This window comes from Letharia lupina (genome assembly GCF_014066315.1).
Source record: "Letharia lupina isolate WasteWater1 chromosome Unknown contig_3, whole genome shotgun sequence".
In the NCBI taxonomy this organism is placed as follows: Eukaryota; Fungi; Ascomycota; class Lecanoromycetes; order Lecanorales; family Parmeliaceae; genus Letharia; species Letharia lupina.
The window spans coordinates 808,207-833,954 of NW_023502972.1; the positions used below are offsets into that span (position 1 = coordinate 808,207).

At 51.0% G+C, this 25,748-nt stretch overlaps 13 protein-coding genes across 13 annotated transcripts; 6 read left to right on the forward strand and 7 right to left on the reverse strand.

The window, feature by feature from the left end:
* Positions 1-8: 8 nt before the first annotated feature.
* HO133_007146 (uncharacterized protein) lies at positions 9-1,370 on the reverse strand (the record flags this gene model as incomplete). The annotated part of the gene is made up of 5 exons (XM_037298039.1): positions 9-107; positions 166-545; positions 601-1,025; positions 1,083-1,298; positions 1,351-1,370. 5 exons carry the CDS (start codon positions 1,368-1,370, stop codon positions 9-11), a joined length of 1,140 nt encoding a protein of 379 aa, XP_037156674.1.
* A 315-nt stretch (positions 1,371-1,685) lies between these two features.
* On the forward strand, positions 1,686-2,202 carry HO133_007147 (uncharacterized protein; the record flags this gene model as incomplete). Its single annotated transcript, XM_037298040.1, has 2 exons — positions 1,686-1,814; positions 1,870-2,202. The coding sequence occupies 2 exons, from the start codon at positions 1,686-1,688 to the stop codon at positions 2,200-2,202; spliced, it is 462 nt and encodes a 153-aa protein (XP_037156675.1).
* A 220-nt stretch (positions 2,203-2,422) lies between these two features.
* On the reverse strand, positions 2,423-3,376 carry HO133_007148 (uncharacterized protein; the record flags this gene model as incomplete). The annotated part of the gene is made up of 4 exons (XM_037298041.1): positions 2,423-2,563; positions 2,614-2,746; positions 2,906-3,053; positions 3,127-3,376. 4 exons carry the CDS (start codon positions 3,374-3,376, stop codon positions 2,423-2,425), a joined length of 672 nt encoding a protein of 223 aa, XP_037156676.1.
* A 955-nt stretch (positions 3,377-4,331) lies between these two features.
* On the forward strand, positions 4,332-6,848 carry HO133_007149 (uncharacterized protein; the record flags this gene model as incomplete). Its single annotated transcript, XM_037298042.1, has 3 exons — positions 4,332-4,371; positions 4,439-6,178; positions 6,229-6,848. 3 exons carry the CDS (start codon positions 4,332-4,334, stop codon positions 6,846-6,848), a joined length of 2,400 nt encoding a protein of 799 aa, XP_037156677.1.
* A 607-nt stretch (positions 6,849-7,455) lies between these two features.
* On the forward strand, positions 7,456-10,697 carry HO133_007150 (uncharacterized protein; the record flags this gene model as incomplete). The annotated part of the gene is made up of 5 exons (XM_037298043.1): positions 7,456-7,489; positions 7,542-7,620; positions 7,674-10,176; positions 10,226-10,314; positions 10,367-10,697. 5 exons carry the CDS (start codon positions 7,456-7,458, stop codon positions 10,695-10,697), a joined length of 3,036 nt encoding a protein of 1,011 aa, XP_037156678.1.
* Positions 10,698-10,859: 162 nt separating this feature from the next.
* Positions 10,860-11,797, reverse strand: HO133_007151 (uncharacterized protein; the record flags this gene model as incomplete). The annotated part of the gene is made up of 2 exons (XM_037298044.1): positions 10,860-11,675; positions 11,747-11,797. The coding sequence occupies 2 exons, from the start codon at positions 11,795-11,797 to the stop codon at positions 10,860-10,862; spliced, it is 867 nt and encodes a 288-aa protein (XP_037156679.1).
* A 343-nt stretch (positions 11,798-12,140) lies between these two features.
* On the forward strand, positions 12,141-14,008 carry HO133_007152 (uncharacterized protein; the record flags this gene model as incomplete). Its single annotated transcript, XM_037298045.1, has 5 exons — positions 12,141-12,177; positions 12,227-12,274; positions 12,396-12,409; positions 12,475-12,492; positions 12,623-14,008. 5 exons carry the CDS (start codon positions 12,141-12,143, stop codon positions 14,006-14,008), a joined length of 1,503 nt encoding a protein of 500 aa, XP_037156680.1.
* Positions 14,009-15,963: 1,955 nt separating this feature from the next.
* Positions 15,964-17,590, reverse strand: HO133_007153 (uncharacterized protein; the record flags this gene model as incomplete). Its single annotated transcript, XM_037298046.1, has 3 exons — positions 15,964-16,212; positions 16,280-17,041; positions 17,150-17,590. The coding sequence occupies 3 exons, from the start codon at positions 17,588-17,590 to the stop codon at positions 15,964-15,966; spliced, it is 1,452 nt and encodes a 483-aa protein (XP_037156681.1).
* Positions 17,591-18,581: 991 nt separating this feature from the next.
* Positions 18,582-20,791, forward strand: HO133_007154 (uncharacterized protein; the record flags this gene model as incomplete). The annotated part of the gene is made up of 4 exons (XM_037298047.1): positions 18,582-18,781; positions 18,839-18,955; positions 19,019-20,304; positions 20,355-20,791. The coding sequence occupies 4 exons, from the start codon at positions 18,582-18,584 to the stop codon at positions 20,789-20,791; spliced, it is 2,040 nt and encodes a 679-aa protein (XP_037156682.1).
* A 435-nt stretch (positions 20,792-21,226) lies between these two features.
* Positions 21,227-21,963, reverse strand: HO133_007155 (uncharacterized protein; the record flags this gene model as incomplete). Its single annotated transcript, XM_037298048.1, has 2 exons — positions 21,227-21,400; positions 21,493-21,963. 2 exons carry the CDS (start codon positions 21,961-21,963, stop codon positions 21,227-21,229), a joined length of 645 nt encoding a protein of 214 aa, XP_037156683.1.
* A 383-nt stretch (positions 21,964-22,346) lies between these two features.
* On the reverse strand, positions 22,347-23,070 carry HO133_007156 (uncharacterized protein; the record flags this gene model as incomplete). Its single annotated transcript, XM_037298049.1, has 2 exons — positions 22,347-22,849; positions 22,974-23,070. The coding sequence occupies 2 exons, from the start codon at positions 23,068-23,070 to the stop codon at positions 22,347-22,349; spliced, it is 600 nt and encodes a 199-aa protein (XP_037156684.1).
* A 219-nt stretch (positions 23,071-23,289) lies between these two features.
* On the reverse strand, positions 23,290-23,835 carry HO133_007157 (uncharacterized protein; the record flags this gene model as incomplete). Its single annotated transcript, XM_037298050.1, has 1 exon — positions 23,290-23,835. One exon carries the CDS (start codon positions 23,833-23,835, stop codon positions 23,290-23,292), a length of 546 nt encoding a protein of 181 aa, XP_037156685.1.
* A 707-nt stretch (positions 23,836-24,542) lies between these two features.
* On the forward strand, positions 24,543-25,691 carry HO133_007158 (uncharacterized protein; the record flags this gene model as incomplete). Its single annotated transcript, XM_037298051.1, has 1 exon — positions 24,543-25,691. One exon carries the CDS (start codon positions 24,543-24,545, stop codon positions 25,689-25,691), a length of 1,149 nt encoding a protein of 382 aa, XP_037156686.1.
* Positions 25,692-25,748: the final 57 nt, after the last annotated feature.

The following is a 25,748-nucleotide window of genomic DNA, read 5'->3' on the forward strand; positions in this document are numbered from 1 at the left end:
AATACGCGTCAAGAAATGAAAGTCGCCTCCGTGAATAACTCTCCTTCCTCTGTTGTTTCGACCCCATCAAGCTTGACCGTGATGGAAAGCTTCTGCTGCGGTGCATACTGTGAGACGCATTGTTAGCGAAAGAGAAACTTCGAAATCTGCTTAAAGACAGCGTACCTGGTAGATGTAAGGTTTCGTCCCTACTACTCCACCAACAATAGTCTTGATAAAGCCAGGAATTTTCGCCATCACGTCCACCTTATCAAGTCTCTTGCCCAAACTTCCCGCAAGAGTGGCGGAAACAGGCTTCTTGTCCTTGGTGACTCCACCCCAGACATATTTGACAGCTTCTGGCTCTGGCCATTCATTTTCGCGATCTGGCATGACTTTGGTATGCTCGACAGAATTTCCTTGGGAACCTGCACAGAGGATCTCTCCGTCTGTTGCTATCCCACCAACGTTAACGATAGTAGAGCCATATGAGGGTGGGGTTGTATATTCCATCATGACAGCTGAATAACTTGGAGACTGGAAATTGACAAAATTCCACTTGGCAGCTATTGAGTCATCAGTAAAAAAGAAAGTTGGTGGAGAGCGCGATCAGCTCCTTACCCGCGTGATGAGGCTTCATTCCTTGAAGAGCATGCACGAAGAAAGCCCTTCCCTTGAAATTCACTTCTCCAGCTTTGGTAATGATACTACCTTCCGCTTGACATCGAGGCCAAAATCCATGTCTCATGGAACCCCATGGATGCTTTGGATCAGTGCCAAAATAGCTCTTCCCATCCTTTCCAACATGGAATCCCGGCGCTGTCCGCTTGATTGTCAAATTCACGATGCTAGCTTCATTTGTCGCCGATTTGACGGTGTATGAAGTTCCGTCCTCGCCGAGAGTAACGGCACAGTCGTCGGCGTAGCAAGAAAGCTTCTCGGAGTCGAATTCAAAGTTCTTGAGCGCATCGGAGGACCAGAGGTTGGGGGTTCTGCCGTCGGGATAGAAGATTTTTGTGTTGTATTGGCATGTGGTGTGTATACCGCTAACGTGAGCGTATCAGCCTGCTTCTCCACATAGGGTAGAGGTAGCGCTGTCTCACGCGACATTGCTGTAGATGACTTGAGCCATTCCAACATGCCCACTATCCGCCATCAAATAGAAAGTCTGTGTCTCCACACACGTCGATGTCATTGCAGCCCATTTGAGGTCATCCTTTTGCAACTCGGTGTAGGGTACTTGCTCTGCCTGCTCGGCGACTGACTGTATAGCGGAAGGTCCATAGATTGGCTCTTGCGTTCCAGCAACATTTGCTACCCTACTCTGTCAGTATCAAATGACGGAAAGGTGTGTAGAACACGTTCACTTACTGCTGCTTTATCCAATTCATGATTAGCGATAATGGATGTGTGTAGTGACAAAGTGGTGTTGGACTCGAGGCTACAGAGACCGACACAACCTCGGAGACATCGACGTGCAGATCCGGGACGGCCCGCTGAGAAGATCCTTGGAGTTCGGATTTCAGAGCAGCAGCACTTATTCCAAGACCTCAGCCACATTGGTGACAGCAAGGCTATGTATCGAGGAGGAGGGCAGTAGAGCCGAACTCAGGAGTCTTTTGCTCGCGATCAGCTCTGGACTCTGCTTGAACGATACAAAGCCCAACCATCGTTACCCTCATCAGAACTTCACAACGACCTTTCCAATGGCACGAAAAGCGATAGCCAAAGACCAAGTCGTCAAACTCATAGTTGGTGCCGGCCAAGCCTCACCCAGTCCTCCTGTCGGTCCCGCTCTAGGTAGCAAGGGAGTCAAGTCGATTGACTTCTGTAAAGTAATTCCTTCTGCCCTTGCCCCGTTCCAAGGATCATCTCTGAACTCGCCCTCAGGAATTCAACGCTCGAACTGCCTACATGACGCCCGGTATACCAATCCCTGCTCGAGTCACCGTCCGCCCTGACCGCTCATTTCACTTCGAACTGCGCACACCTACGACATCTTACCTACTACTTCAGGCAGCGAATGTGAAAGAAAGGAAGGGCAAAGTGAGGGGGGCTATGTTGCCAGGGAAGGAGAGTGTTGGGGAGGTTTCGCTGAAACATATTTACGATATTGCGAAGATAAAGCAGAGTGAACTGAGGTTGAGTGGGTTACCGTTGGATGGATTGTGCAAGAGTGTTATCGCGCAGGCGAAGACAATCGGGGTTACAGTGAAACCATGAGGAACTTTGCTCCTGTTCGGCATAGCGACGGTGTCATATAGTACATCCGGACTTGAAATCATGATCGCCAAGCGGCTTGTCACTCTAAACTTACCGTCGTCTCGTGAATGCAGGAGGGTCATTTATACAAAATTGGGTTCACAAATTAAAGATTTTAGTTATGCTCTCAATATCTGCACAGACCAGTGTTTGGCAGTTCTGCAGCCAGACTGTTTGTGGGTCAATTCTTCACTCGAAACGTTCCTCCCTCCCTTACAAGCCCAGCTTGGAACTGGTCAATGGTGGGCTGATGTTTCACCCCTTTCAGCACCAGTTCGTTCAAGCCTCCCGATTCTCCAAGTTTCTTAAGGAACGGCTTCACCTAATGGTAAGGTCAGCAAACGACTAGATCCAGACGGTGGCAGAATCTACCAAAAGACCCTCGCTTTCGGTCAACTGCCATTCTGAGAAGTCGAGTGTCAATTTTTCTAACGCAGGGAAGCCGAGTCCGTTTCGGCCACCCCATGGACACAGGTCGTCGCTCTCGCTGAATAATGTTGTGGACCTGTAAAATTGTTTGAGTCAACAGTCCTCCCCCGGGCCAAATTTTTTGAGCGAATTGACAATCAATAGGGGTGTCCGGAGCCTTCTGCCGCGAGAAAGTATCACGCAACTCATAAAGTGGCCTAGAAATGTGAAAAAACTGCGCTAAAATGGTACATACCAGTCACGCCAAATGTGATCTCTGTTCGGAGCGCCGCGTGTCCCATTGACCCCGATTGAGGAGTGCCAACGATACTCCGCGTTCAGATTGATGATGACCGAGCGGAGCAAGGTCAGCCGTCCCATGGGGGCCAACTTGAGATTGAATGCTACTTGGTCGCCATCAGTAGGTCTCATCATATGTAGAAGATCGCGATATTAGCGGAATGTGGATTGCCTTACCCAGAGGATAACCAATGAGACTCTTGCTCTGGAAAGAGCGGATAGCATTCGCCGAGGAAAATTCGAATGTGTTCTGGCCGTAAAGAATGGGTAAAGCCTCGGAATAGATCATACGGCATGTTCTGAGAATTGTGGAATCAATTTCGGGGATTGGCTTGTAATTGTCGAGCAACGCTGTCTCCTTGCTGCCCAAATGCTTGTGCGGTTTCTCTATTGGGTCCGCTGTTGTCAAGAGATGATGGAAAATCATATGTCTTATCTCAGCGGGCACTGCAGAGAACAGCGGGCATTGACTTTGATCCTGAGGGATGATTGGATCTTCTGTAGAATCTATCTTGACCCCGCTGGCGAAGTTCCCAGTCAGCAACTACTGTTTATAGACGGAAATTGGAGTCATGAAACGTGTGCCTGGGAGGATGGGAATCCCGGACTGTGTCTCGCTGCTCTTAAGGACGTCTATTTGAAGGTATCTGCGGCTGCGGAAGTCCTACCTCTTCTAACATATTAGTGAACAGACCCAAAGTCTTGTTAGAATGATTGACCTACTCTGGCCATATCGTAGTCAGTAATTGCAGATCTCGGATCATATCTGCCCGGAGATGACTCTCGGGGACGGTAATCAAATTTGAAATTGAAGAGGTTTCCAACCCCGAACGCGAACGACAGGTGAGTAGGCATCGATACGTAGTCGGAGCTGCCTGATTGCAAGGGAAAATCTGGTCGGGCGACTGGCTGACCCCGCGAGTCAGAGTTGTTTGGTTTAGCTGTCTTGATTTTCCAGTGTTTCAGTATCCTTCGTTAAGCTGAGAGTGTTTACTAGAGTATAGGACGCTTGCTTTTGCAGGTGTCACTAACACGAAGTCTTTGAGGGCTTAACGCCGGCGCTGATAAGCTTTAGAGTTTACGCTAATGATAAAGTACATATGAATCATCCCACCTGCCGAAGATCACACATCCAAGAACCGTTACAGGTCTCAATTGCGGTTGAGTATGAAGTACTATAAGTATCTTATCTAACGACTATCCCAACGGCTTTCTGTCACTTTCTGCTTTCTTATACGCCAACAGCATACTCTCCCGTCGTGTTTCGGTCCGTTTAAGTAGTCTGCACCGTTGCCTCGCTGTCCCAGCATGTTCAATTGTCGCTCCGAGGCCTAATTCTTCGCAACCCCAGTCTCCCAGTTGAAAAGGGTTGGACTGTGAGGATGGAACCAACACATCCAAAAGATCCATTGAACTTTGAAGGTCTGTCAGCTACCCGTTAAATTTCGTGGCGCAGTGTGTCAGCAGCTGATTCCACGAGCAACCTCAGGTGAAGAGGGAAACGCGACACCAGGGCAGACACCATCCGGCGCACAACCTTCTGAACCTACGTTACCACAAACAGTCAGATTCGCGTCTGTCAACCAAGAAATAGAGCCTGCCCAAAGCCTACAAAGCAATACAGAAGCTTCAGAATCTCCAATATCCAGAGGTGAACTTGGCTCGGGCGCAGAGGATGAAATACGGAATTTGTCCCTGGGACTACATCATTCACACTTGCACCAGAGACGGACAAGTAATTTCGCCTACGAGCCTGTGTCTCTGCCCGTCTCCAGAGCACCTTCGAATGAATCAAGTCCATACCATACATCGAGGGAGGCAACACGGTCTGGTGCGCCATCTCCCAGAATGTCTCCCCCTTCTACAATGACTACACCTCCTCTTACACCAGCTGGAATAGAGCATCCTGAAGGTTCTCGCCTGATCCCTGATGGCTCTGGCGCAAATCTGGCCAAAGTTCACCCTGACCCGGTCCAGATGGCTCCGCAGACTTCAGGTCCTGGGAAATCTCCATCTCCGGCAAGCGCCGCCACTTCAAGGCCGTCGACACCTTCAGATCCCGCCTCTACCCGTCCGACATCTATATCTCAAGGTTCCAACACAGCAGATCGGTCAAAGCGTGCATCTGGATTTGTCATTGGACCATCCGATGGCTCAGCGACACCAGCACAATCTGACAGCTCCAACTCAAGACCTAGCGAAGGCTCTGTTCCACCTTCGCGAGAGGTTAGTCCTACACAAGCTGCAGATGCAGTCTCTGGGACAGTCACACCTCCATCAAGCTACCAAAGACCTTTCACACCAGTCGGCGACCGAGATGATCCATATGCTAGAAGTAAGAGACCTCCGCAAACGAGAAACCTTGACACAATCGATAAAAGATTCGTCTTTGGTGATGTGCGGCGTCGATCTGGCATCAACTTGACAGGTGGTTCTTCTGGAGCTTTGCCGCGCTCGAACAGTGGCAATGATCTTAAAGCTGAGCATAGAAAATCGACGTTCTCAATGCATGGCTTAGGGGGGCAGAAGGATCACGTTGCCCATATGGATGATAAGCCACACGGTTCGATGTCCGAGTTGAAACGCTTCTTTGGAATTGGAGGTCATCATAAGAAACGTGCACAATCGCCTGCGAAGTCCGCAAAAGCATCGCTTAATAATAATTCAGGGGTCAGGACGCCGCCACACCAGCAAGCGATCGCCAACGTTCCATTCGCTGATGATCATGGTCTGCAAACCAAGTGGGGGAAATTTGGGAAAGTCCTCGGATCAGGGGCTGGAGGTTCTGTCAAGCTCATGAAGCGGAGCAGCGATGGCCTGACGTTCGCCGTCAAGCAGTTCCGAGATCGACATTCTTACGAGACTGAGCGAGAATACAATAAAAAAGTCACCGCCGAATTTTGCATTGGATCAACATTACATCACGGCAACATCATCGAGACACTAGACATCGTGCACGAAAAGGGTCATTGGTATGAGGTCATGGAGTACGCGCCGTTTGATCTTTTTGCAATTGTGATGACTGGCAAAATGTCAAGGGAAGAGGTCGCGTGCTCATTTCTTCAAATTGTGAGCGGTGTAACATTTCTCCACAGCATGGGGCTTGCCCACAGAGACCTCAAGTTGGATAACGTGGTGGTGAACGAGCATGGCATCATGAAGTTGATCGACTTTGGTAGCGCTAGCGTCTTCAAGTATCCGTTCGAGAACGACATAATATTAGCGAGCGGTAAGCTACCTTTCCGCCCCACGAAACAATTCAAAGCTCACAGACAGTAGGTGTTGTGGGTTCAGATCCATATTTGGCGCCCGAAGTTTACGATCATCCCAAATATGATCCTCAACCCGCAGACATATGGTCTCTTGCCATAATATTTGCCTGCATGTCTCTGCGACGTTTCCCGTGGAAGATGCCCCGCTTGACCGACAATTCCTTCAAACTCTTCGTTTCGCCGCCTTCCGCGGGAGCTCCATCCACTGAGGTCGGGGCCAAGGAAAGATCAAAGCCTGCAACAGAAGTCACACCTGGCAATGCAGACGAGCGCCGAAGCTCAGCGCCCGCTCATCATAATGACCAGCCGGGACAGAGCTCGGAAGTCAAAAATAATGCTCGTGAATCTACTAATCCAGGGTCTCGACTTGACGCTCCGAAAGACAATGTCATCAAAGGGCCTTGGCGCCTACTTCGTCTTTTACCTAGAGAAACAAGAACCATAATGGGGAAAATGCTTCAGGTCAACCCCAAAAATCGAGCTACATTGGAGGACATGATGGCCGATCCATGGATATCGAGTACACCAGTTTGCCAACAGGTTGAAGGAGGGAAGGTGGTTAAAGCTCGCGGTCACGAGCACACACTAGAACCAGGCACTCCTGCTCCAGCACCCGGCCAGAAGTAACGCGTTCCCTCGGCGGCGTGTTGGGCTCCGTATACCAAACGTGGATGGTTCCTTGAGAGACATGCATCGATGTCGCACCACAGATATCGGTGCTAGTAATGCAAGGATTACGAGATGCACTACAGTTGCCTTCACAGAGGTTTCCCTGGGTTTGAATGAACATACGCCATGTTTGAGCAAATCTTCGCGATGAAGCTGCTATTTGTCTTTCTGCTGCTAGCGTTACATCGCAGCATCGTGTATAGCATGTTAAAGTATTGATAGAAAGGAGTGTCTGTAGACCTGCAGGGACGTCATTTGAGTGCATTCCCCTAGCGGCTATGATATTTACACGCGCTGAAAGGCGACATCCATTCTTTGGCACGATTAATGCAACAAGTCGGCCAGCGCCATTGTAATTACTATTCACAATCATCTCTGTTTCTGACTCATGATATTCCGAGAATGAAGCATTCGCTCAGCCACTCGGGGATACTTTCTGCTTATCCCCGAAGCCAACCAACCGCGCGACGGCATGCTCAACACCGCATGGTTTCAACCCCGCCGACTATAAGAGTGCTCCATGTTGATCGAAAACTGAAGGTCTACATGCAGGAAATAAACATAGATGGCGCGCAAGGCCCGCCAACGGATCAGCTATGGTCAGTGCCCCTCACAGTCACTGCAGGGAACCAAGCTCACACACATTGCTAGTGCTACCCCTGGCAAACTCGCCCGGGGGACACCGTTTGGGGGTCAATGGCCTCGCAATAGACACAGATCGCTCGATTCTGTGAAGGGACTTTAGACCAAGAATTCTCAGTGAGATCGCTGACAATCTGACAGATACTCAGGCGGTCGAGATGGTTTGATATGCGCCTGGGATCTCGGCCTCGACCTGGAATCCAACACCTACGATAACGAGAACCCATTCACATCCCGAGAAGACGCTTCTGCAAAGGCGTTTAAGAAGTCCAAATCATCGGCCTTCGGCAAGCAAGTGCAAGCCCACACCCACTGGGTCAACGACATCCTTCTCGCTCATAGCAATTCCGCCTTGGTCTCAGCGTCTTCAGATATCACAGTAAAATTGTGGAGACCGCATTCCGAAGATAATCAGATACCGACAACCATCGGACTACACAGCGACTACGTCAAGTGTCTCGCATCACCGGGAGCACACTCAGACTGGGTAGCATCTGGCGGATTAGATCACAAAATCAAACTATGGGATCTCAATGGCGGAGGAGAAAGATTACATATCGACCTCGGAGAGAACGAGACCAAGGGTTCTGTCTATGCGTTGAGTGTTAGAGGCTCGGTCATGGCTAGTGGAGGTCCAGAAAGCATCGTCAGGCTATGGGATCCGAAGTCTGGGAAGCGCATTACCAATTTCGTGGGCCATACGGACAACATAAGAGATATTCTGATCAACCAGGACGGCGATACGATCATGACCGCCTCGTCAGATCAATCCATCAAAGTTTGGTCCGTTACTGCGGGCAGATGCATGTATACTTTGACGATGCACAACGACAGCGTATGGTCACTCTACTCTGACCATCCCCAATTATCTCTCTTCTATTCAAGTGATCGATCAGGATTGGTCGCTAAGACGGATGTTCGCGATTGCCCTGATATGGACGAAGGCTTGTCTTTGGCTGTGGCCCAAGAGCATGATGGCGTTGCCAAGGTGGTTGTTGCTGGAGACTACGTCTGGACCGCAACCTCCAGCTCGAGCATCAATCGGTGGCACGATGTGGATACTAGAAAGGAGGTCCAATCTCCGGAGTCAGTACGGCAGCAACGAGGTTCTAGTATAGTCTCTCGTCCCAAGATCCCTTCGCCTCCTCCTAAAGAGACCTCTCCCGTGAATGGGATAACGAAATCAAAGATACCACTTTCCTGTGTTTTGCGAATATCTAACGACGCGGCGTATCCGGGCCAGAGACCCAGGGATCTAGAAGTGTCGACTATATACTCCGGAACAAGTGCGAGAAAAATGTCCGAAGCAGTTGTGGACCAAGACCTTGGAGTTGTAGTTCCATTCCACGATCTGCCTGAAGAGACCATTGAAGGCCAAAATGGATTGATCAAACATGTGATGCTGAATGATAGAAGAAGAGTCCTAACGTTAGATACCGCAGGCGAAGTAACGATGTGGGATCTTTTGAGATGTGTACCGATCAGATCTTTTGGCAAAAGGCATTTGGAAGACGTTATGCCCGAAGTCAATACGATTGAAAGCGTTGCAAATTGGTGCGGTGTAGATACAAGGACTGGAAGATTGGCATGCATTCTCGAAGAGAATTACTGCTTCGACGCAGAGATGTACGCCGACGAATTGGACATTGAGAATGCTGGCGAATTCAGAGACGATCAGCGCATAAATCTGGGGAAATGGATACTGCGCTTTCTGTTCGCCAAGCTCATTGGTGAGGAGATCGAGCGTGATGCCAAATTCCGTCATGACTTGATGGCAAACACGTCAAAGCCTACCACTTTGCGCAGGGAGAATGCTCCATCCTCTATACAGCTTCCTGTAATCCATCCCCCAAGTTTCATGAACGAAGACGATAGCATGATCACGCCACGGCCCACGATCGTGACGGATGGCATCACGCGTCCCCCAAATACAAATACCCCCGGTCTTACAATTGGAGCAGCGACACCTTACATCAACGGCGTGACCAGTACATCGGGGCCGAACAGGTCAGTCACGGCCGAAGAAGGGACAGCACTAGAAAAGCGAGTATCACAACACAGCCAGCCCCGGAGTTCTAGCGACAGAGCAAGTGATTACTTCTCATCTAATGCTCAAGCCAAGAGCCCAGTCGACGGTCAATTAAAAGGACCCGTCACTCCTGGAGACACATCTCTTGAAACAGCCACAACGTCGCCTGTTGACGCAGACAAAGAGGAGAAATCCAGCTCGCTATTCGGCAAGAAATTCCGTATGAATTTCCCAAAGAAATTGGGCCGCACGTCCCAGGATGTCAAGCCAGCAGTCGTAGATGAGATATCGGAAGAGTCTGACAAGTCCGAGGAGAAAGAGGACAAGACTGTTCAAGACAACTTTTTCGGCACGATACAGAAGCTCAGGTATGACTATGAGGAACGTATACAGCGTGGACCCTCCCAGCCCCTTGCGACGGGGATTACGCCCAGCTCATTAAACGAAACACCTCTACTTCGGCCTCCGCCGTTTACGACTGTACTTATCCAAGAGGACCAGCCTGATTCAGGGGGAGTCGCGGATTTGTATAGAGGGACCATCAGCTCTGTCGGCAGTGATGCTGATCTAATTGAGAGAACCGCGCCAATGTGGCTAGGCGATCTTCTATTGAAGGTATGCTGTAATCCTACAACCGCGTTTTGTAGACTATTAACGAACTTAGAACCACATGCCTGTCAAGGAAATTCCCAAGGTGTCGTTCGTGCTGTTACCTTACCAAGACCTGCTTCCCAGCATCGCAAGCCCCGATGGGTACGCCCCCCTACTCTTCTTACACTCACTCTTGAAGACTAAATGCTAGCAGCAACTCCCGACTCAACGCAAATCGCATGCTTCGTGCCAAAAAGGTCCTCGCTTACGTGGCCGAACGTATAGAAACTCTGCCTGAGCAACCAGATCCCGGCGAAGTCAAGCCAGAAGACTACCTCGAGCTATATTGCCAGGATCAGCTCGTTGCACACAACACCACCCTAGCTACTTTGCGAGCTCATGTATCGAAGTCTGGTGGAGATGTCATATTGTACTACAAATCGAATGGGAGAAGACCGGAGCTTGAGGAGAGAGAAAGGGTTAAGAAGGAGCAGGCTGCTGCGGATGAGGGGACGGCAAAGACTGGGCCGGTACTACATACTTGACTGGATATATTGATGCGTGTACAATCACTTTGATACCGCCTGAGGGCCCTATGTATATTATCAAGATATAGACACTAGCCACACACAACATTCTGTATAGACGGAGGCGTTCTCCAAGTCTCATCACTGCACTCTGAGTCACTAAAACACTCCTATTACGCTTTATCGAGGCTCACCCATTGCATTGTATGCCCATTGGTAACTGCCTAGAAAGATAGCACCTCCAGCACTTATCCACAGCACTCTGGGACCCATTCCCGCAAAGAAAGCCCTTGGCCCTGACTCCCTCAAAATCGTCACCAGCAACACTCCAGCTCTTTCTCTATCTCTCGCCAGCATCAGCCTCGTTTTCAAAACGTCTAACGGCGTTGTCACCGCAGCAGCTACGGCACCTGCCACACTCCCAAAGACTCCGCTCTCCAAAGCCGTAATACCATCCTTCCCCGTCTTCCTCCTCCGCCACTCCTTCAATCCCTCCCACAACGGAAATTGTATAACGGTAAACGGCACCTCCCGCATAACGGTAATACCCCATCCCCTATACATCTCCCTCCACACCCCCATCACCCCAATATCCTTCCTCTGCCCCAGAATAAAGCTCAAGGCTGCCAAGGAATTCTGCTGTTGTTTGGCTTGCGCCCTTTGCTTTACTACCTCCGTTGGCACTCTGACCGCACAAGCAGCCACTTCACCCACACTGGCTGCCGCCATATGTTCAATGGGTTCGCTCCAGTCTCCCATCCATTGTTTCCCTGCTTCGACTTCACGCGCTCGTTTCAAGACTGATTTGATAGACTCATAGCTCACGAAGAAAAGAGCGGCACCGGGGGCAGAGCCAACAACTGCGGAGCCGACGCCGGCATAGATACCGCGGAAACCGCCGGATTGGTAAAAGCCCGTGGAGGATTGGAGACGGGTTTTAAGGGTGTCAATGGGGTAGAGGGAAAGATCGACAGTTGTCCCTGCTAGGGCGCCTGCCTATCAATGTCAGTTGAGTTGCGCACGTTGATTTGAGAAATCGAGGGAAGATATCGAAATGTGAGGCTTACGAGGAGGGCACGTGCGAAGGGGCTTTCAACTTTGGAGGTTGAAGATTCCATGCTCGACGTCCCGCGTTGAAGGCAGTGCTTGTTTACCGAGACACATCAGGGCTCGCAGGTATGCATGGATGGGCACGCATGCTGTCTCCCATCGTTCCAAGTACCAGGTGAGAAATACGGCACCCGTTCAAATGTCTCTGCTCGCAGACGGAGAAATTCGCCTTCGTCCTCAGCCTTATGGGAATTAGCCTTGGCGCCGAGCTCTCCACGAGAGTCCACTTGTATTTCTACCGCATCATGAGGTTGTATGATGATGCCCAATCTGGGCTCGAAAATCTTGCAACCTTCTCCAATTAGTGTTGCAGAGTTTTACGATGTTTTCGCGCCATTATGGATCACGCTCATGGGCGCCGTGCGGGTACCAAAAACCCCCAGAATCGGTATCTTCTTCCTCCTTTCTTCTCTACTGAAGCCTCTAATTGCATATAGGCATCGCTGTCAGCGGGGGCGTCGATTCTATGGCCTTGACCGCTCTCTGTGTTGCTCTCAAAAGTTACCCTCCAGCGAAGCAGCGCTTTGACTTTCAATTTCGGCCGTTCATTATTGATCACAGAGCTCGAGAAGGAAGCTCTGAAGAGGTAGAACGAGTCCGGCAAAGACTTAATAGAATGGGTACAACTCCTTGATAGGCCCGAATGTCCCCTCATTGACTTGGAAGGTTTATATTCTTCTGTTAGGAACTTGACGTGGCCCAAGTCAGTATCCCCATTGGGTCTGCCAGGTTTTGAAACTCAGGCACGGCGTCTCCGCTACCAAGCCTTGGGGGATGAATGTTGCAAACAGCAAATCCAGTACCTTCTGCTGGCTCATCATGATGATGATCAGGCCGAAACAGTCTTAATGCGGTTGGCTTCTGGGCACAAGGGTCTTGGATTGCACGGGATGCGGTCTATCACGGACATACCTGAATGCTGGGGCGTGCATGGTGTCCATCGGAGTGGTACAAGAGACCTGGCCGCTTCGGGACTCCGTAGGGAGGAGGACAAAGACCCAGCATCTCCACACGCAAAGGGTTTGCAGCGGATACTTGCACGAGACGACATATTTGAAAAAGGCGGAGTCCAAATTTTGAGACCATTGTTAGGCTTCAGCAAGGAAAGGCTTATCCAGACATGCCGAGCTCAGGATTTGGCCTGGGAAGAGGACAAGACCAATAAGGATGCATGGAGAACTCCTCGCAACAATATACGAGAGCTTCTGCATAGCGCTAAGCTTCCGCAAGCTCTGCAGAAAACCTCGATGTTGCACCTAGCGAAGCAAACATCTGATAACATGCACAAAGTCAACACTACCGTCCAGAGGATTTTGTCTTGCTGTGAAATACTGCTTCTCGACGTACGCTCCGGCAGACTGATTGTCCGCCTTCCAATTAACCAATTCCTACCGAGAGATGACTTTGAACGAGGGAAAGGATGGGCGGTATATGAGGGACAACATCGGTTCACAGCTACATTACTTCTAAAACGTCTCGTAGAAATTGTCACACCGCAGGAGGAGGTATCCTTGCAAAGCTTGAAACAAGCAGCGGTGTCAATCTTTCCAGAGCTTGTTGGGGCCGACAGAAGGCTCCAGCCTACGAGTTTTACCGGAGGCGGTGCTCAATTCCAGCGCCTCCACTCTCCATTGCCAGCGCCACGGTCAGATTTGGGTCCAGCGATTTCTGGCATATCGGAGGATCTGGACTCTGTTTTTGTGTGGAAATTGACCCGCCAACCATTCTCCGAGGCCCCGCTGAGTCTCACAATACAGCCTTCAGCAAACACACAATCCAAAATTGCAGACAATCCGCCTTCTTGGTCTTCTTGGCAGCTCTGGGATGGCCGATATTGGATAAGACTCCTCAATCGTTCCTGTTGGCCCCTAGTGGTTCGCTCGTTTCAACTTGCCGACCTCAAATATCTTCGCTCTACCTTCACCCCTCAACGCTATAAAGAATTTCACCAATTCCTCCTTCTCGCGGCACCTGACAAGGTGCGCTGGACTCTACTTGCAGTTGCGGAGCTTGCAGACGATACCTTGCCTTTAGGTCGAGTGCTCGCCCTGCCAACGCTTGGGCAAGCAGGCATCTTCGATATTAGTGACGGAAATGGAACGGAAAAGGTCGACTGGCAGGTTCGCTACAAGTATGTCGGACTCGGGTACCAGCTGTCCGATGATAGTCCAGGTAATATCAGCAGGAACAGGAGTCTCATTACCTCATGGAAAGATTGAACGACCACCGATTCCCCAATGCTCACTCATCATGCTGCCTATGTCACCAAGCATTTCTAAAAGTAAGAGCGTATGATGTCGCAAAACAAGCTGCCGGCCATTTGTGCAGTGCACCAATCGAACTATAATATAGCCACGTAGCTACAATGAAGAAGAAGAAAGGGCTGCCTCGTCGTCTCGGAGTACTCGTTCGCACATCATAATAACAATAAGCGCACCAACATATCTACTGCGCACCGAGAATTTGAGTATCAAGGTGATGTCGCAGAGCAGGTGGCTAAGTCATAGAGAGCCTCCTCTCTGCGAAACTGCGCGGTCAGGTCGCCTCACCGTTGCCCCGTAGAGTACTCATCACCATAGGAATATTAATGTGTAAACTAATTCGCCGATGCGCTTAGGGTCGATCTTGAGGCGTCGCAGAGGAAGTTGTTACATCATGAGAAATTCCATTGTTCCTATGAGACTGCAGGCTCAAACTGCGTGGGTTTTGAAGCTGCGTCGCAGGGTAGATAAATGGACTACGAAAGACATCCTTCTTCCTACAAAAGGTTGTACCTGTTTCTAAACATGCAATGACAAACAATACGACGATTTCTCATCTCATACGAGAGTGACCGCTTTCCTCGGTCCCGATGTTCCTCTCCAGAACCCTCAACGGACTCCCATTTTAGAAGCTCCTCGGCATCATCCATCACCCGTTCAGCAGATTCATCAGATGTAAATTTTGGAAGCGTTTTTGAGAGAGCAAGAGTGCAATGATGACATGTGCCGATGCTCGATCCTTACGATTCAGATCCCAATTCCGCGAAGTCATTCTACCTGCGCTCATCCTACCCCAAATCAAGTGTGGGCATCGGTAGTCAGCACTATCATTTTCTGCCAATCAGACGAGATCAAGTTCCCCCTCCCTCACACTTACATTTGCATCACGATCCGGCGAAGCAAGATGTCATCGGGTCACCTCGAATCAGCACAAGCCAACCTACCCCTCCCTCCCACCAAACCCACGTCCATCAATCCCCATCGCCCTCCCCTCCTCACCCCGCTCCGCCGCGCCGTATAATCCACCCGTCCCCTTCGGAACCAACCAACCCCATGACCCTAACCATCGGCGTCACCCTGGCCGCATTGCCATTCCCAGCCCCCATCCTGCACCGCGCCACCACACCCTCGGTGGCCGTCACGCGGCGCGTTGGAAACGCGATCACCGCACCAGGCGAACGCGCCCTCGGAAGTGGCAACCCGGCGCGGTGGAGCAGGGAGGGCGGTTTCGGTCGGGGTTGCGGTGGTGGATGGTGGGAGTGGTGAGGGACGTGGCTGGTTTCCATCGGCGAAGGCGAGGGGAGTGGGTGGGGCCCGTTGATGGACGTCGAAGGCTGTGGGATGTGTGGACGGGGTGTGGGGATGGTAGCGGGTTGCGGGGGGTGTTGGGGTTGGGGTTGGGGTGGGCGTTGCGGTGGGCGCTGGGGTGGTGGTGGAGAAGGTGGTAGAGGAGGTGGTGGTGGGTTGCTGTTGTTGGTTGTATAGAGGGTGGAGTATCAGGGTTGGGCTGGACGCGAGACGTAGCCATGAATAGCAGATTCTGTGAAAGAGGAGAAGAGCCGCATGTCTGGAATCAGATGCTGTGGTTGGGTTTGCACGTGACTGTTGGGTCGAGGAGAGTTGAAGAGTCGCTCGTGCGTGCACTCTGCTTGGGGTTAGTCATCTCATGTTACACCAGATGTGTATCCGACGCGTAGGATGGAAGTGGCAAAAATCGCTCAGGAACATGGAAATCGAGCCGAAAAGATAGATTCCTTTTGATACATCATCCCTCAGCTCTCTGACGGCCAAGCAACGTTTCGATGAACGCATGTGAAAGCATCGCTCTCTAGAACACAAAGATAGCTGCCTTGGGGTCAGGAAACGCCATGAAAAGATCTTGCTTCGCGAACCGTCTAATGAACAAGAACGATTTAGTGAACAAACTCCTTGACGTGAGTTTCCTTGCCAGTCAGTGCCAAGGGCACAATTCCGCTGACATGCATATCTGGCCCGTAAACATGCATATTCAATTTGAGCTCCTCACCGACGGCCTTGATATTCTTGAGGCCTTCTTGGAAATTGGGACCTGCGCGCCGGACCCAGATCTGAACTTTGTGCTCGACGAGAGTTGGGGCGTACTCTCGGAGGGCTCGAATGACACCCTTGAACGTAGACGCGACCTAGCAGCATGTTTAGCACGTGATGAGTGTTCTCAAGCTTTGAGAATTTGGGGCGACGCCTTCTTACGTTTGTAAAGTTGGCAATACCGCCGCCAATAAACAAAATTTTACCCTCAGGGCTGATTGGAGCACGAAGCATGAGATCCAAAACAGTGCGAGCGTAGTAAAATGTCTGGGTTTCTGTTGGAGCACCAGAGTATTCTCCGTAGTTGGCAAGCTCGTCTGAATAGCCGGCGGAAGCAATGGCATCAGCGTAGACGACAGAGGCACCACCTCCAGCGACCAGAGTCCAAATGCGACCCTTCGAATTCAGCACCGTAAGCTTGAGCGAGGCACCAGTCTTAGCATCTAGCTCAGCAATGTACGATTCTTCTTTGCTCATTTCACGTCCGAAAGGTGCTGGAAATTCCATTGGTGGGCCCGCATCTATGCTGACTTTGTCGACCTTGATCACCGGTTGGCCCAGAGCTACTGGGCCTCGAGCAACAGCCCATTTGACACCACACTCAAATTCAGCGGTCTGATCGAGCTTGGCGGCCAGATCGAGGAAGTGGACTTCGGCGGATGTGCCTTCAGCGTTGGGAATGACGACGAGAGGGTTGATTTCGAGGTATGTGAATTGGCAGTCGACGTAGACGGCGTACAGTCTTGTGATAAAGTCAATGAGAACGTTGTGGACACCTTTGGGGACTTTCTTCAGCAACACGGATGCAATCTCATCGTTTGATGGGTATTCTGAGAGGTCGACGGGAATGAGAAGCTTTTCGGCTTTTGCGTCGACATCGCCAACGTCGACACCACCTTCATGTGTGAATAGAATCCAGTCTCCCTATAACTTGTATCAGCCGCGGTCTTGGATGACTGAGCCAATCCCAAGGTCGTTCTTTATGCGAGCTCAAGGGTCCAATGTATGCGGAATCGCAAGGGCGCAACTTACGTCTCGCACCGAGTTGATGTTGATATAGTATTCGGTGCCCTCCGGATGGGGAACGAAAGGCTCGACGAGGAATTGCCTCAAATAGCCCTTCACTGTTTCAACTTGCTGCTCCTTTCCTGCGCGAGCGGCGATCCATTCCTTTGCCTCGGACCATGTCTTGTTGAGGGCTAGAAGACCACTCTTGCCCCGACGCTTGATTAATTGATCTGGCTTGGCAACAAATTTTGCGTCTTTTAGCAGTAGCCATGGGTACGTGGTTTCAGCTTGGTCGAGGATTCCGCGGACGTCGGCATCCTCTGGGAAGTAGAGAGACGCAAGTCTTGAGGGCGGGTTATGGGTTGCGGCAGCAGGTAATGGGGAGGGCTTAATAACGGGAGCTCGAGTGAGATGGTAGTTGAGAATGGCTTTACCGTCTGCTTCGAGGATCGACTTGGCGGCCATTGCGAGAAGTAGTACTCGAAATGTAGGCTATGGAGTGTCAGCAGCTGTCTACCTCGTGGGATCGAAGGATCCGGAGGCATCATTCACATCTGGTGCCGCTATTCAAGCTTGGAGCTGGGCGATAGTTGAGGTACAGGTAGTATCTATCTATGCAGTCGTGAGAACTTGGGAGGAGTAGAAAGTGTTCCAATTATGTGTTGCACTTGCAATCGAAAATTTGGCAAATATAAGGTAGCTTGTTGGTGAGGAAGCTCTTCTAGTGGAATGTCGGGCAAAGCGCAAAAAATTCGCCGTTGGGTAGCGGAATCTGCGGGCTAATTGTTCGATTAGCGAGTCTAAATTCGGTGACCGAAAAAGAAAAGGTTTGATATTGTGCATACAAGATGCAATTGATCTCAATGACTGATACCGATGATGTTGATGTCCAAGTTTTGAAAGATTGAACAAACACCGCTGGCAATTTGAATTTTCGGCCTCAAAATCCAAGCATTTGTCGTGTAAGCAAGCTGCAAACGGGCTTACCTAATCCGGGTTAGTATCCCCAGATTGAAAGCTCAACGACGGAAGGACAAGGGTTCGGTGGTGACTGGTGAGGACTTGGGAGCTCAACTGGAAAATACTTTTCTCACTCCAATTCGACCAACTAATTATCTATCTTCTATCCTTTTTATCCCCAAAAAACATTGTTCCGAGAGGCCTCCAATACTTCTTCTTCTTCTTTTTTTACATGAAAAAGGTATAACCCGAGTATCGGAGACTTACTGCCTGCAGCTGCAGTCTTACTCTTACCAATCCGCTCCACCTCCACTGAAGTCGTGACACCGCCTTTCTTACTCCGGTCTCCGAAGGTCCAAATCCAGTAAGCTAGCATGCATTTTGCACACCACTATCTCCGGCATTAAATATGCCGCTTCTGAGCTGACACTTGTGGTGTTAGACCAATCTTTCTCTCTTTTTTCTTCACTTCATTCATCTGTCCTTTACCCTCATCATGCCTGCCCCAACTACTAACGGTACGCCAATGGCCAGCACCTCTGCACCTCAAACCAATGGCACAACCAACGGGACCGGCCCTGCGTCTGCTGGCGCATCCGCAAACGACAACATTCGGCGCTTCGCAGCTCCCAGTAGGTCGATGAGCCCAAGAGCAGAGCACATGCTCTTCAATGACAAGACACGATGCTTCGTCTAGTAAGCCTCCCAAGGCCAACATCTCCACATCAATACATCTGCTAACTTTTCATGCAGTGGTCTACAACCTCGCGCTGTACAGGGAATGCTGGACTTCGATTTTATTTGCAAGCGCAAGACACCTTCAGTTGCTGGTATCATCTACACATTCGGAGGTCAATTCGTCAGCAAGATGTGAGATCTCGTGCTCGGCGGACCCTTTGCAAGGATTTTGAAGACTAATGGTTGCAATTGCAGGTATTGGGGAACTAGCGAGACTCTGCTGCCTGTCTACCAAGATGTCGAGCAGGCAATGCTGAAGCACAGAGACGTGGACACTGTGGTTAACTTTGCATCTTCCCGAAGTGTATACAGCTCCACGATGGAATTGATGAACTACCCTCAAATCAAGTCAATCGCCATCATTGCCGAAGGTGTTCCTGAGCGACGTGCCCGTGAGATCCTCCACGTCGCCAGAAAGAAGGACATCACGATAATTGGTCCTGCCACCGTTGGAGGCATCAAACCTGGCTCGTACAAGATCGGAAACACAGGAGGGATGATGGATAACATTGTCGCGTCGAAACTCTACCGCAAGGGCTCTGTTGGATACGTCTCAAAGTCTGGAGGCATGTCCAACGAGCTGAACAACATCGTATGCAATACCACCAATGGTGTCTACGAAGGTGTCGCCATTGGAGGCGATCGCTACCCGGGAACTACCTTCATCGATCACATTCTTCGATACCAAGCTGACCCTGAGTGCAAGCTTATCCTCCTACTCGGAGAGGTGGGTGGTGTTGAAGAGTATCGCGTAATCGAGGCGGTTAAGAATGGCACGATCACAAAGCCTATCGTGGCATGGGCTATCGGTACCTGCGCGAGCATGTTCAAGACTGAAGTTCAATTCGGTCACGCTGGTTCGTCTGCCAATTCTCAGCTGGAGACTGCGGTGTCCAAGAACAAGGCTATGAAAGACGCTGGGTTCCACGTGCCAGATACATTTGAAGATATGCCCGACCTCCTCGAGTCCGTCTACCAGACTCTTGTCAAGAAAGGGACGATTAAGCCGCAAGCAGAGCCAGTCCCACCAAAGATCCCCATCGACTACTCCTGGGCACAAGAGCTCGGTCTCATTCGTAAACCAGCTGCCTTCATTTCAACCATCTCCGATGACCGTGGCCAGGAGCTGTTGTATGCTGGGATGCCAATTTCTGACGTCTTCAAAGAGGAAATCGGTATTGGTGGTGTGATGTCCTTGCTTTGGTTCCGTCGTCGTCTTCCAGAATATGCTAGCCGATTCCTTGAGATGGTCCTCATGTTGACTGCCGACCACGGTCCAGCTGTATCAGGAGCTATGAACACCATCATTACCACAAGAGCAGGAAAGGATCTTATCAGCGCTTTGGTTTCTGGTCTTCTTACCATTGGCTCGAGATTTGGTGGTGCTTTAGATGGTGCAGCAGAAGAATTCACCAAGGCCTTCGACAAGGGTCTTAGTCCACGTGACTTCGTCGACACTATGAGGAAAGAGAACAAGCTAAGTATGCTGTCCGAGGTTATCTCTTTTCGAATCCATAGCTGATAAGTACAGTTCCCGGTATCGGCCACAAAGTCAAGTCCCGCAATAACCCCGATCTTCGTGTGGAGTTAGTCAAAGAGTTCGTCAAGAAGCGCTTCCCTAGCTGCAAGATGCTCGACTACGCCATCGCTGTCGAGACAGTCACTACCTCAAAGAAGGACAATCTCATTCTCAACGTCGATGGCTGCGTCGCAGTCTGCTTTGTTGACCTGATGCGAAACTGCGGCGCCTTCAGCCCCGAGGAAGCCGAAGACTACCTGAACATGGGTGTGCTCAACGGATTGTTCGTGCTTGGTAGGAGTATTGGTTTGATTGCGCATTACCTTGACCAGAAGCGTCTGCGCACCGGTCTGTATAGACATCCTTGGGATGATATTACTTACCTGCTACCAAACTTGGCACAAGGCGCTAACCCTGGGAACGAGGGAAGAGTTGAGGTCAGCTTATAGATCGTACAGATACGCAAAAGCGGATGGTTACAGTGGCAGAAAATGCGCCATGCAAGTTCAACAGCTTGAGAGCTATCTGTGTCAATTTTCGTGTATGCCATAGACATGGATCATTTACCAGGCGTTCAATGTAATCTTTAGTGGATCGGCCTTGTCCATTGTCATCCAAGGGGTACCAAGCAGCTGCTAGTCATTTCACGTCAATGCATTATTGTTAATCGTGGACTCCAACTTTCCCCGTTAATGAATTGATTTCAATCAAACGTGACTCGGCGTGTCCAGGCTTTCTAGCCAATGCCGTAGCCCAATGCAACCGGCTGCAGGTGGCAAAGTAGCCTCGATTCGCTCCTCGCAGTGCAAAAACCGTCTGAACTTCGATGACCGCAGTCCTCGATCCCCCTGTATACCACCCTCTCGACGCCCATCCTGCCGGCCTCACTCGTTCACGGCAAGCCTACTCGTCAACAGCCCCTCCATAAACGCCCGCTCCGCCTTCCCATTCCCGCTCCTCTCCTCCTTCACCAGCACCCCCAACACCTCCACCGGCGGCCCGAGCCCCAGCGTCTCCGCCCGCTTCCACCGTCTCATCCGCGGGATCCCGATGCAGGGCTGTAGGCCCCCCGAAAAACGCGGTCAGCATTGCCCCCGTTCCGTTTGACGTGAAAGCAGTGCGGTCACGAGGTGGGATGGATGAAGCTTACGCCGTATTGACTCGAGAGGTCAAAGTGCCTCAGAATCTTCTCGTTGACGCTCAGCCCCGCCTGGTGCACCCGCGGCGCGATCCTCTCCTCTTCCTTGCCCTTCCAGTACCTCCTCACCTGCGCGTCCGACACCCGACCCCCCTTCTCCTCGGCCTCGCTCTTCCCGACCCCCACGTCCGCGGCGGCGCCGCCGCCTTGGCCCCGGATCGCGAGGGCCCGAGGGCTTTCCAGTTGCGCTTCCGGCCGCGGGGGGTAGTCCTCCTCTTCCGGGCCGGGGGACGGCGTCGAGATGTCCGCGGCGGCTTTTTGGAGTCTTTCCGCATCCGTGGGCGCGGGGGGGGAGGGTTTCTTCTTCTTGTTGCCGGCGGCGGGCTGGGAGGGTTTGGTGACTTTGTTCGGGTTGGGGCCGAAGGCGAGGGTTTGTTGGGCGCGCGCGGCGGTGCCTGAGGGCTTGCGGCGTGTGGGAGGCATGTTGTGTGTGGTCTTTGCGCGGTAAAGATGGGTGATGGTGGTGGTGGTGTAGATCCGGAGAGGTCTTCAACAAAGGGATCGATATGACGTTCGCTAGCGCCAGATGGACGGTTGCTGAAGCGACGCGCCAAGCCGTTCAGAAATGTTGAGTGAAACCCCCGCCGGTTCATGTACGCGTGATGCGGCTAAGAGTCACGCGAGCCTGAGTGATTCAGAACACAGTCGTGATAAAAGAGCAAGGTTTCAGACAGACGATACAAGATTTCGTCATGGAAGAGGAGGCTCAAAAACCCCAACTCAGGTTCAAAGGTACTGGTTCTTGGCTGATATGGGCGCCAACTCCCATGCAAAGAGCTATCATCACTTCATCTACTCTACTTAAATCATATCTTTTGAACATGAACAGAGATCCTTCGGATTCGCATTATGATCTCCCATGCTGTAGCCATTGAAACGTAAACACTAGGGTCGCTTTCATCGAACTCTAGGTTAATGGTGAAAGGTCGCGGCCGACTGGCGTTCAGACCGACGAGCAAATCGTGAACCGCAAGCACGTCTTGAAATTCGATGTGACGAAGCAAATTGTCACTAACCGACGGACCGGGTATCAACTTTTCGGAGGAAGACTCTGTTCTGTCATTGATGTTCTCCCACTGAAGGTGGGGTGAGGAGCACCCATGTCTTTCATTGAAAGACTGCCTGCATGCACTGAGCTCGGGGGGAATGACAAAGGCGTCTTCGGGTTGCAACATCTTCTCTATGATCTCCACATGATGTGCCTCCACAATGGCTTCCGCGAAAGGTGCACACCAGGGTCGAACGACAGATGGTGGGACGGCCTTGTATGCCTGCGGGGTCACCAGGGTTCTGATGTCAATATGGCATTCTACAAAGCGAAAAAGGACTCAAAAGATATTCTCCGAAGAAGAGTAAGTGAACCTCTACTGTCAGACCATATTCTGCAGCCCATAATGTAACAAGATTAGATTAGCGACTGCGAGGAAACAAACCTACGTCCACATGTGCAAAGGCCATGAAGCATGCAGCGCCACCGATCGTATCGTTGCAGCTGTTCTCCGGCCAGCCATTTGCTTGTAAATCACCCATTTTTCGCGATGAAAGGACTTCAAGCGTCATCATCTCGGGTCGACAGGATCGATCCATGAACCTTCCGAAGACAGCGTTGGCCCAAACACCGTGCTCCTGACGCAAAGCACGGCCATGCCGTCTAGCGGTCTCGAAACCGACCGGCTCATTGGAAAAGACGCTGTAGTGAAGCAAGCATCCCAAGACAGGATGTACAGACGATGAGACACCACCAACTCCTCAGGCTAATGTGATTTCTCCTGTCGTCGGTGAGTATCGGGAAACTTGCATGCCCATAGCGATGCATGTCAGCATAACCGTGATGGTATCCACTCGAGTTGGTGCTACGGTAAGGTCATCGGATACCCGATCTCCGCTTTCTTCCTTGACACAAACATCTTCCGGACGGAGACAAGTAAACACGACCAGGTCCTGCACAAACGAGATCCAGCAGCCTTGGGAAGACTTTCGAAGTTTCCGGATCTTATTTACTTTATGCCAGATTTCCAGAGTTGGTGTATCGTCTTGCACAGTCGGTCTAACGCCAAGCGCCGAATAGATAGATGTAGGCAGAGCAAAGACGATGGCTTGATTTTTGACAGTGAAACGAAATTCACGCCAGTGCCATTGCCGGATACCGCCTTTGCTCAGGCCGCCTGTGACGATACGATCGCATTTCCGAATCACGTATGCCGTTGCCATGACTTGTTGTGTAAGCTGGGCAGCTGCAACGACGAGAGCAACGATTGCGACGACAAGGGCGGCCAGAGCAGCCGTGTCCTGCATGGCTGATATTTGGTGGCGGCGCAGGACAACCCATCTTGAGAGACAAAATGGAAGTTCGAAGGCCGTAGAAGACTCTCCGTACCGTAGCTTCCGCCATTGCGCTGGATGTCCTGTGCCAAGCACGCTAGGAGCTCTGGTCAGCCCAAACCAACTTAAGGTATGCGCTATAGACTAGCGGCGGGAGATATCTTGCGTGAGATTCGGCACAAATCAGGGGGTCACGGGAGCGTGATTAGCGGCGGGTGTTAATTCCCCAATCACCCCATCAAAAGTCCGCCCATACAATCACGCAGCATCATTAAGAGGATTAGCGGATGGAGCAATTTGCATCATAGACCCATCACACAGCGCACGAGGTCGAGCCTTTCAATCTGGCTCAGAATGAGCATTTAATAGAGTTGTTAAGGGAAACCTTTCATCTGGTCTGGATTAGCGATGGAAGTGTTTTTATGATGGTGACGGGAATCGGAACAGTCGCTCAGCTACTTGTACCGAAACACCACCATTTGCCTTGGTATTATGTAGATCCATCTCTGCAATGAAGTCCATGAGGATTCCGAACAGTCATGATTTGGAAAAGGATAACGTGATGAATAAAGGACCTTCAAGACGTGAAAGAACCTCATAAAAATCCTACCACTCAGTGTGTTCTGTCAAGCAACATACTCCTCCATCTGTCGCGACTTGATTGCTTCACAGCAACCATAATGCCCGTATATGTATCGGAAACTCTCTCGAAAGCTACAGAAGCGTCACCGAATCGGCCTTTGAGTTTTGATCCTCCACTGCTAAATTCAGCAAACCCATGGGCAACCACGAAAGAAGATCTCGAAGCCTTGTACAACTGCCCACATACTGGCGCCGTAACCACCCGCACTGCTCTTGCAAACGGATTCCGGCATGACGATGCTACTCATCAGTACTGCTTCTTCGAGCCCACAAGTCATGCAATAAGAGGTCACAGTAGCGAAGCTCATCCTCCTCCTCCTCCCCTTCCTCCTCCTCAAGGCAGCATCCCTGCCGATTCAATCTCGAGTCTCAATACTCTTGGCTACAGCCCTTTCTCCGTCCATGAATATCTGAAGATCATAAAGGACCTACTGCTAAGCCTTCAGCTAGAGGGTCGTCCGACTAAACCAATCATCATCTCCGTAGCCGGATCGGCCGAGGAAGTTTTTGATCATTACCGTAGCATGTCGCATCTACAACTCAATCTAAACCAAACTCATGACATCTCCGCAAGACTATTGATGGAGATCAATCTCTCCTGCCCGAACATTGCTGGGAAACCACCGCCCGCGTACTCCAGGGATGAACTACTAAAGTACCTGATACCTTTGGTTGACGCGGACCCTGGTGGTTGGGGAACCATAAAGGTGGGCGTCAAGACACCACCGTACACTTACCAAACACAATTCGACGAACTCATCTCCGCGCTCCTTGCATCGAGCAAAGGTCGCTGCCCGATCTCATTCATCACAGCAACCAATACTCTTGGTTCCTCCCTCGTCCTCTCTGGTTCTCTGACACCTGCACTCAATTCCTCAACCGGCACTGGCATAGGGGGCCTTGCAGGCTCTGCGCTTCATCCTCTGGCTCTGGGCAATGTAGCAACGATACGTCGCATGCTAGACGCGCATGAGCTGCTCCAACACATTGAAATCATTGGCGTGGGAGGTGTCAGTGATGCATATGGCTATAAAAGAATGAGGATTGTAGGTGCCGCAGCTGTAGGCGTAGGAACAGCGTTGGGAGTGGAAGGGGTGACGGTGTTTGAGAGGATCAGGGGGGAAGTGGAGGGGAAAGTTGATGGCGAAATCCGTCCTCAGAACATTCATGAAGGCCTATCATCCTAGGTACCTGCAGGACGAAGATAGTATGGCATGATCTTCTGGTAATGAAGGAAGAATATC